This window comes from Hoplias malabaricus, chromosome 6 (assembly GCF_029633855.1).
Source record: "Hoplias malabaricus isolate fHopMal1 chromosome 6, fHopMal1.hap1, whole genome shotgun sequence".
Lineage (NCBI taxonomy): Eukaryota > Metazoa > Chordata > Actinopteri > Characiformes > Erythrinidae > Hoplias > Hoplias malabaricus.
The window spans coordinates 32,868,303-32,878,456 of record NC_089805.1 but is presented as its reverse complement, the minus strand read 5'-3'; the positions used below and the strand labels follow the sequence as shown (position 1 = coordinate 32,878,456).

Here is a 10,154-nt window from a genome sequence, read left to right as displayed (position 1 = left end):
TGGATGAAACCAGCGGGCACACTCTCACTGAGAGAAGGTTACACACAGTTTTATCTTTTCCTGACGATGACGTAAGGACAGTGAAACAGAACTTGCTCAATGTTCTGTAGCCTTGTTCTCCTGTCTTATCAGCTTTAGCAACCTTGTAAGCTTGGTTCTGTAGCCTTGGTTGTGAGTACGCGATGTTCGTGTTGCAAGGTGCAACTGTCTGTTTAATCTGATGAATGTGAGCACATGCTGGTCACTTCTTCACGTCAAACGCCAAGGTACATTTTGCTCAGTATCAATCATAAATGAGTTTGTCATTACAGAAACAAAATATGTCTGCTTCCAAAAACTGCACATTTGGTGAATCCAATCTTTTGTACTTTTTATATTAACAAGCATGTAGTTTAATGCTTTAAATCAATGTGATGTCGATTTTCTATAAACATCTCAGTATTATTTTGCCCTTGTCCTAACTTTTTGAAGTGTGTTGCAGACATCAAATTTAAAATGGATTTACTTTATCACAAAAACAATCAACTTGGTCAGTGAAAACAATGGAAATGTTTTATTTGTACATTTTTAGGTTAAATAATTCTTCATGAGAATGAACAAATCACAGGTTCTAGTTTTTATTGCACTGTACAAACTGTCCCAACTTTTCTGAAAATGGGGTTTGTGGAATCATCAATTTTCATTCATTCATTCAATGTTTGAAGCAGTTAAAGGCATGATAAATATATGCATTACTACATCTTTCTTATTCTATAATGTAAAATTTTCCTTTTTAAATTCTAACCAAAATTTAGAGTTACATATCTGTTATTTAAACTGTGGTAAAACATTTTCAAATCAGCTTTTCCAACATAGAAAATAATTTACACAGAGGAAGAGGGCTGCAAGTTAAAACCTAATATTATCGTGCTATCTGGTTATCTAAACTCTTTACCTTACACATAATTGAACCTGGTTGAATAAATTAGGTCAGTGGATTGCTTGATGCCATTGGGATCCACAATGGCTGAATAGTGTTTTTGCATAATGCATGCTAGTGAGAAGAAACTGATGATCAAAACAATAACAGTGTTAACAATATAAAAGCAAACCAGTAAACCCCACTACACAATACCGCATGATAAAAAATGATAAATAATATATTGAGCCCCAACATGGTAAATAATATATTGAGTCCTAGTTTTAGACTGGAATGTCACTTTATGAGAAATTTAAAACTGACTTACACTCTTAACATAACCTCAGAGCACTTTAATTATTTGGATTATTTGAATAGGTTTGAAAGTTGGTCCCAGTCAATGAATTAGAATGATTCATGGAGTGTACGCTGCTTAATGAGATTGAAGCTAGTGTTAATGATGTAAATGTTAATGATATAGAGAACTATTGAGGAGATATTAAGCACGAATTTACATTGCTGGGTTGTTTGATGTTGTTAGACTATGGAGGTCTGGGCCTGGACTTCAGCTACAGTGTGGCAGTGGCAGAGGAGCTGGGGAACATCAGCTGTGGAGGCATTCCCATGGCAATTGGAGTCCAAAGTGATATGGCTACACCTGCATTGGCGAGGTAACTATTAATGTGTTTGCTTTTAGGTGAAATGCGTAACATGAAGAATAAATTTAGATTGTTATTGTTTTTAGATGAGGTCTAATGGCCTCTGGTAAAGATAGGTTCCAGTCATTTCATGTAATTCAGTATTGCATGTTGAAGCTAATTTTATGTAAGTGAAACAACTCATGAGACCGCAAACAAAAGCCATTGCATGATGGTTGTTTGCCGTCTCATGAGTTTTTCTGTCGTCTGGAATGCACAGGAATAAAAATAGTGCTGAATAATGCAAAATGTATAATTATAGCTAGGAGAAATGTTACTGAAGTCTGTGCTGCTAGGTTTGGATCTGCAGAGCTGAAGAAAGAATTCTTGCTGCCTTCTATAACTGGAGACAAAGTAGCTTGTCTGGGAGTGAGTGAAGTAGGCGCTGGTTCTGATGTGGCAAGTAAGTCTTCGCTTTACCCATGGCAACATTGAAACATCTAAATAACATCTAAACATGGACAGGAAAGGATGCAGACTTAATTATATCCTAAAATGAATCATGCAGTTCTCTTTGTTCTGTGAGCGTTTTCAGTTAGCGGCACCTTTTGCTTCAAGTGACTTGACCATACTCCCTGACAAAACGAGAGCTATGATTTTTCATGGATTGTTTTTGGAATTAAGGGCAATTTTCCCCAAATGGAAACTGCAGATTTGTTTCAAATAAGACTATATGAAATATTTTTTTGCCATGCAGGTATAAAAACTAAGGCAGTGCGTAAAGGAGATGAATTTGTTATCAACGGGGGAAAGATGTGGATAACCAATGGAGCACAAGCTGACTGGATGTGTCTTCTGGCCAACACAAGTGAAGGGCCACCACACAAGAACAAGTCCCTGATATGTTTACCCATGGATCTGCCTGGTAAGAAATTTTGTCAGGAAATGTTCTTCTCATTTTTACACGGTCATCAAGAGAACGTGCAATCATTTAGTTTCATGGTGTTGACATTCATTTTGGATGCTAAAGTCTAAATATTTATATTCACAGGAATTCATATTGCTCGTAAGATTGACAAGCTGGGCATGTGGTCATCTGATACAGCAGAGGTGTTCTTTGATGATGTCAGAGTTCCCTGTAAAAATGTAATAGGGCAAGAAGGAATGGGCTTCACGTACCAAATGCTTCAGTTCCAAGAAGAGCGTCTTTGGGGAGTAGCAAATAGTAAGTAATAATAACCTTTTCGATGTGTTTTTATTTTATTTTTTTTTTGCCTGACAAAACATTACTCCCGGTCACTCATAGGGCATTTGGAGTATGATTCAGGGCCAGTGAAACATTGACATCACATTGACACAGTTCATGAATCTTAGCGTACATTGCATAATCTTGTAAAGTGACATGTACTTCAGATTGTTTCATTGTGGATTTTTGGATATGATAATGTTTAGACAAAATGACTGACTGGATATTTGGGAACAGTCATCATCTAAAGTGGAAAAAATGTTCATTTCCTTTTGCTTGCTTTGGAAATGTTCCCACTTGACTTCAGCAGCACAGAAAGTGCTGCATATTGCCTTTTACCATATTAGTGGAATAATGACACAGCAACACTATCAAAATATATAGTAATAGACTGCTGTAGATTCTTTTTCATATGTACACATTGTATGGACATTGTTATTTAACTTGTCCTGTTTTTAATTTCAAGTTCTGACAACAATGGACAAGGTTGTACAGGAGACAATTAACTACACTCGACAGAGGAAGATATTCCAACAACCGGTGCTGTACAACCAGGTTGTGCACTTCAGGCTGGCAGAGCTGCAGACTGAGATCGAGCTCCTACGCTCCCTCCTGTATCACTGCACTGGTGGGCACACTTTTCATAGTTATTTTATCCTATTTCTTTCAGTGGGCTCTAATTACATGGCTGCACTGGGGCAGTAAACAGAAAAAAATCAAGGTGTGTGGTTTGGGATGTGACATTTGAAAATCCACCGCAATGGTAGTTTTGAGCCCCTTTTGGTTTAAAAAACACCATATTCTCAAGTGCAACAGAGTATTTCCTCACTTCAAGCAACTGCATAAAGACAGTTTTCACAATGTTAGCTTATCTACAGAAACCACACATACCTTGGATATAAACCTAGTCTTTGTTTCTTTCTATTTCAATTGCAAACTAAATAATCAACTATAATCAGGTTTACAGCATAAAGGAGAAGTCTGTAGTACTGACAGTGATTAAAGTGGGTATTGCAATCCAAATTCAAAACACTGGAGAGGGTTGTCTGCTTATGCCCAGACGTGAAGTTCATGTGGGTTACCATACAGAGAATGTGTACAAGACAAGTTCAGGAATTTTGGACTATCATAGCTAAAAGGAACTCAATCTGTTTACACAGAAATGTGTACGTAATTCACTAAAATATCCACCTACACTAACGACACCTTAAATGTTTCACTAAACTATATTTTAAAATGGTGCATATTAATGAAAACAATTTTTTTGCACCCATTACACACCCAGAAGTTTGTTACTTTGGAAAAGATCACTTTATAAATCTAATTTCAAATAAAAATCTATTGACATTTGCAAAAAAAAAAAATTTTTTAAACTTTATTAAATCCAACTATATATTTGTGTGTCCCTTTTTTGTAGCTCTCTACATTAAAGGCAATGATGTGACAAAGTTGGCATCCATGGCGAAACTGAAGGCTGGCCGTCTGGCCAGAGAGTTGGGGGACAGCTGTCTACAGTACTGGGGAGGAATGGGATTCACCAGTGGTGTCCTGGTCAGCAGGTTCTACAGGTCAGTCTCCTACTAGTTCTTTGAATTTAATTCTTCACCGTAAGGGTGTTAATCTAACAAATGGGCAGCACGGTGGTGCTGCAGGTAGTGTCACAGGCACACAGCTCCAGGAACATGGAGGTTGTGGGTTCAAGTCCTGCTCTGGGTGACTGTCTGTGAGAAGTGGGTGTGTTCTTCCCGAGTCCGTGTGGGTTTCCTCTGGGTTCTTCAGTTGCCTCCCATAGTCCAAAAACACACATTGGTAGGTGGATTGGTGACTAAAAAGTGTCCCTAGGTGTGAGTGAATGTGTGAGTGTGTGTTGCCCTGTGAAGTACTGGCGCCCCCTCCAGGGTTTGTTCCTGCCTTGCGCCCAATGATTCTGGGTAGGATCTGGACCCACTGCAACCCTAAACTGGATAAGCGGTTACAGACAATGAATGAATATATATTTATATTTACCCTGCCTTCTCATGAACAAAATAGCTGAAGATATAATTTTGAGAACATTGTGTGTAATATGGATTTTGAATAGTGCTTATTGACTTGAAAGCCAATCTTCTGAATGCAATAATGTACAATTAAACATCAATTTATACTGTTTTGTCTTTTGTCACCAGGGACTCCCGATTGATGTCTATTGGTGCAGGAGCAGATGAGGTCATGCTGTCAATTATCTGCAAGTACATGGATACCCTGCCCAAGAAATAATACCACTGATACTGAATGTGTTGATGAGAACAAAGTGCACTTAATCTAGCTTGAACATTAAATTAATCTTTTTTAATTACTCTTTTTATTTAATTAAAAATAGATATAATATTGGTTGTTTGTCTTTTGTGGTATTTAAAATTAAACCCCCTTTCACGTGGTTTGAATGGTTAGACAGAAATTTTTCAGACTTTACCTGGAAGCGCTGCATGTCTGGTACATCTGTAACATTTGTACCAGACTTTATCCTGCCTGCCCGCTAGGCCAAAATCCAGGTTATGTCCGAGTGAGCTCATGTGTGAATGCGGTAACATTCTGGAAAGCCGCAGTCAATTTATCTCATCCTGTGCTGCACAGCCACTGCCCCATTTCCAGCTCTGAGGATGCCGCTGACCGAGAATCCTCACACATGCGGCTGTATTTCACTTGTGAAAGGGCAACTCCTTTCACAAATGTTAAGTTAAAATGAGTTATGTGAAAACTGCTTTTGTCACGCATGTAATTATGTTAATTATGATGGTTGTAAAGTGTACTTTTGTAAATCTTGTACTGTATGTTCTTAGTCCTTTTGAGTGCATGAACTGAAACAGGTAGTTTAGTTTTCTTCTTTACTGAAGGAGCAAATCAGCTTGACATTCTTAGATTATTCATGATGTTTTTAATCTATGCCTTCTGGAAAATTATAAACATATTTCTGCCCTTTTGTCAATAGTAACACCTTAATAAAAATCTTTGTGAATTCTTAAAGATTTCATGGAATTTGTATTCCCTCCTCTGACATTCTGCACCATTCACTCTTTAAAACAGAAATATGAGAATTTATATCAATATATAATAAATCTTATTTACACAACCATTTTAGCAAACGTTAGAATATTCATGAAGCATTCACACTTCACATACTATTTAAAGCCTGACATTTATACTAACACATACAAAAATACAACAAAAATTTCCATTCTTTTTACAGAGATGTGATCAGGCGAATGGGCCATCATTGCTGTTATTACAAAACACAGCATTTTCAAAACAGTTATTTAATAAGGAGGAAGAAACATTAATTTGTAATATATTAATGCAAAACAAATTATAAATATAAAATGTATTTTACTTGGGACCATTTCTACTGACCCATTTAGCATACAATATTCAGATCATGTAAAGGGCAGCTAGCAAATAAAACAAATTCCTACAGAAATGATATCCAGAATACTCTCAAATTATCAAATAAAATCTTGCCTTACAAGTTGGCAGACAATGTATTCAAAAAATGTCTCCTAAACATTCTTCACTATACCTTTATACTTTCCAAACATATTTAAAATGTAATATATGCTGACAATATGCCTTGAATTCAGATGCATATAGTTTTCATAATTAATTAGAAAATGTTTTTGCATTCAGGAAAGGCAGGCTTTCTACAATACCTCTACCAGGTAGAGATCCTCTGTTCTTCCAGCTGTTGTCTCTAACTTTGTAACTTCCATAATGATTCTGGAAGTGGATGACCTCAAGGCCAGCTCATTAATGTGTTTACACCATGCAAAGCCAAATTACTCTTAGCAGTTGACTGCATTCACAATTAACTTGACAACACGGACAGTGCTTATGCAAGCGTGTTTTTGTGCTTTGTGCTCTATTTGACCTGCATCAGAGTATCATAAATCCGCTCACTCATATAAACAAACATCTTTGTTTTTACCAGTTCATAATTACATTTTGATAATGTACACATTTAATTGTGACACAAACATTAGACATAGGTTCATCTCAGGAAACAGCTGCACTTGTGCAGTGAGTCACATTTGAATTGTATTTAAATATTCCTATCTCAGAAGAAATACTGAATTCAGAAGTAATTATATCCTTATATATGACTAACATGTGGTTGTTCCGACCTTTACCTACAGCACAATAACTGACAGATGTCTTCACAGTCTTTATCTTTATAGTTAACATCACTGCCTTGATCATAACCATCTGATTGTCTGATCCAGTTGGCCATGGCACATGAGAGAGTGGGTTAGATTCATCAGTCCTTACATCATCTCAGTCTGATGACCCAGTATAGCACTATGAAAACAAAGAGAGCAAAAAGCAGCATGTAGCAGTAGATTTTGGTCTGGCTTCCTCTGGATAGCAGCCTCAGTCTGCCCATTGTGGCTCCCAGCAAACCTCCGGTCGAGTCAAAATCTGTGTCCTAGAAAAAAATTATTAAAAGGTTATTCTAATTGTTATGTAAAGAATGCTTTTAAACTTTCTGCATATTTCACTGCTTAAGATGTGGCAAATATTCACAATGGATTCTAGAGAAACTCGAGTGGTGACATGAACCAGACGTCTGATGCTGTCTCCCAGAAAGCTATAACGACACATTTACCAGTATAGGTCTGAGGCCAAATTCAATTAATACTGTGAGGTACCTGGTATGCTTAAAGGATTTTTTTTTTTTTTTTACTTTTTAGCATTATTTTACAACTCTGAATTTCTTTCATTTCTAATATATAATTATATTTATCTAACTTTGGTGAATTCTGCTTTTACAAAAAAAATGCTTATAATATTAAATAAGAATGTGGGAACATACAGTACTATGCAGGAATTCAGCAATATATATTTGAAATATATTTAAAGAAGGTTTTAACATGAGTATTTAAGGTTTAACAAGGATTTAACTGGTCAGAAAAACACTGCAATTAGGCTACACTTAATACACTTCTAACTTACTGTCCATGTATCAAATGTGCATACTCACCATCTCTCCCAACATTTTATTCTGGTATTTGACTTCATTGCCAATGTCAATTGATAGCTGAAAGGCATGGAATAATACATCAACATTAATTTGCCTGTTGGACATTTACAACATGGTAAATTGCATCTACAATGATATAATTACAGGGTCAAAACTCACATGCTTCAGTGCATTTACTTTAGCTCGAAGACCTTCCTGTAAATGTTCATTCTCCTCTTCGTAAACACTGTACCCACTGGCCACATAATTTCCCTGTGGGGCTCCTTCACCTGTGAAACACACAATACCAGCAAGATGCAGAAAATAAATATTTCTTCTGTTACATGTACTAAAATAATTTTTTGATGAGCCTCCAAAGAAAATAGCATTTGGGTTTTCATACATTTTAGTCATTGACATTTAATTCTTAAAATGAGCCTGTGTTTATGATAAAAGCTATTTTGCTATCGCTTACATTTCTGACATTTAACATTGGATTTGACTAAACCACAAGAGAAAAAAATTAAGCCGACTTATGATAATGAACACTTAGTGTGCTACAATATATTAGTACAAGGAATTATGTACACTGTGACAAAGACGTCAAAGTTTAAAACAAAACAGTGAGCTCTGAATTTCTCAAAAAATATTTTGAGAAAACAAATTAGAAAAAAGGCTATAATTCCTTAAAATGTGTAAACGAGTTATTAAATCATGGTTTAAAATTTTAGTAGAAAATTTGAAACATCGAGGCCACTGTATGTTAGTGTGATTACAAATTCATAACATGAGAGCAAGCACGGAGAAAATGAGTGTGCTTCTATATGCCTCTAAATATTTTCTAACTTCAGTGACCCGTGAAGGACTGGCGCCCCCTCCAGGATGTGTTCCTGCCTTGCACCCAGTGATTCCGGGTTGGCTCCGGCCCCACCGTGACCCTGAACTGGTTAAGCGCTTACAGACAATGAATGGATGAATGAATGAATGAATGAATAAAGTAATTTCATACCGAATGTAAATGTTGAAATTGATTAAGGCTCACTTGTAGTGTTAAGTAAGGCAATATTTAACTGAAAAGTGCTTTCATCTGAGGATCATTTTAGGATTTTGAGCTACTCTCCAAAGCAATTTAAGACAGTGCCTATGATGGAGGAGGGGGGTTTGTTGGACAGGCAGTGGCGTGTGTATCTTACACACTGGTCAGTTAGTTGTGAAGACGCTTGGCTAGTTTGACGAGTTAGCTGCGGTTTCATGGAAGAAGCAGAGCAGCCGGTAAAGGCAAGGTAACAGAACCTATAGAGGCTGAATTAGATCTAGAATTAAACACTAAGGCGATCTGAATGTAAAACAGCACGAGTAACCTGACAGTCTCTGCTCCTAACATGTATTAATCTTCTGAGGGACAGTTTCCACGTATGAAAATGTAGCTCTGGCTAAATAGGATAACGGGATCTAAAACATAGGACTTTGTTATGCAGACAGGACTCAAAATAAGCAAGAAAGAAATATTATGACCTAAATAGCTATCCATCTCTCTGTCTCCGGATAATATTATTTATAAAGCTTAGCTACGCTACATTTTACTGTTATTTTGCCGGCTGTAAAACAAAGCTAACTGGGCTGCTGGGATTTATATCGAAACAAGCGTTAATAAAAGGCACCTACCCAAGCCTGCGCGCCTCATTTCACCTTTATATGCAATTTCCCAAGTACACTTTTCTTAAATTCACTCAACGTGTAGATATTGATGCTAAATACTGAATTGTTTTTAAGAGTGTGAATAAACAGACAACTTCTGCCTACGTTCTCACGCCACGTCACACTACGGAAGCCGAGATACTCTTCGGACAGAGGAGACACCTGGGAAATGTAGTCCTCGTAATAGTCCTCAGTCGCTGTGTGTTCTTTGCAAAGTATTTAGTTTGGCTTATATTATTACTGACTTAATCTCTCATACTGGCACAATACTCACTACTCAGATATCAACAAATGCTTTGCCCAAATGTGACCCTATTCTGCAATTCTCTTAGAATCATTCCCAACATTCACACTGACGTCCTGTATTCAGAAGTTAAAATATTGTTTAAGAATTTACCTTCGAATGTTAAATTCTAGGAGAACTGAACTTATAATGGTTGGCATCAAGTCTGTCATCTCTACATACAATACTTCAATACTTATTGTACTTATATGTCCTCTTTGAACCCTATTTCAACTCTGAGTCGCACATTGAACCTTTGACCAAGACAGGACATTGCTCGCTTTCACCGTTTGCTGACTTCTAAAGATGCTGAGATCCTGAGAACCTTCAAAACCTTCTCCAACTCATCCTACATTCTGCAGCCAGAACCTCCAACCCTCAGGCCCATTCTTCACCAACTA

At 36.8% G+C, this 10,154-nt stretch overlaps 2 protein-coding genes across 2 annotated transcripts in view; one reads left to right on the top strand and one right to left on the bottom strand.

Annotated features, from left to right (window-relative positions):
• zgc:85777 overlaps positions 1 to 5,740 on the top strand; it is a 36,749-nt gene extending 31,009 nt beyond the window's left edge. Inside the window, exons 3-9 of the mRNA XM_066675731.1 lie at positions 1,440 to 1,569; positions 1,893 to 1,999; positions 2,294 to 2,461; positions 2,588 to 2,761; positions 3,249 to 3,410; positions 4,200 to 4,350; positions 4,948 to 5,740. Coding sequence (XP_066531828.1) covers positions 1,440 to 1,569; positions 1,893 to 1,999; positions 2,294 to 2,461; positions 2,588 to 2,761; positions 3,249 to 3,410; positions 4,200 to 4,350; positions 4,948 to 5,038 — 983 coding nt within the window. The 3' untranslated portion in view covers positions 5,039 to 5,740. The remainder of the gene's footprint in view (positions 1 to 1,439; positions 1,570 to 1,892; positions 2,000 to 2,293; positions 2,462 to 2,587; positions 2,762 to 3,248; positions 3,411 to 4,199; positions 4,351 to 4,947) is intronic.
• A 63-nt stretch (positions 5,741 to 5,803) lies between these two features.
• On the bottom strand, positions 5,804 to 9,628 carry bet1 (Bet1 golgi vesicular membrane trafficking protein). Its single transcript, XM_066675732.1, has 4 exons — positions 9,438 to 9,628; positions 7,953 to 8,062; positions 7,794 to 7,850; positions 5,804 to 7,238 (listed from the first exon to the last, which is right to left on the bottom strand). Exons 1-4 carry the CDS (start codon positions 9,454 to 9,456, stop codon positions 7,083 to 7,085), a joined length of 342 nt encoding a protein of 113 aa, XP_066531829.1. The 5' UTR covers positions 9,457 to 9,628; the 3' UTR covers positions 5,804 to 7,082.
• Between the last annotated feature and the right edge of the window lie 526 nt (positions 9,629 to 10,154).

Excerpts from the sequence above, each read along its gene's own strand:
- bet1 (XM_066675732.1), bottom strand. Across the intron at positions 7,851-7,952 it reads AAGTAAATGCACTGAAGCAT|CTATCAATTGACATTGGCAA; the intron begins GTGAGTTTTGAC and ends CATGCCTTTCAG. Across the intron at positions 7,239-7,793 it reads ATAAAATGTTGGGAGAGATG|GACACAGATTTTGACTCGAC; the intron begins GTGAGTATGCAC and ends ATTTTTTTCTAG.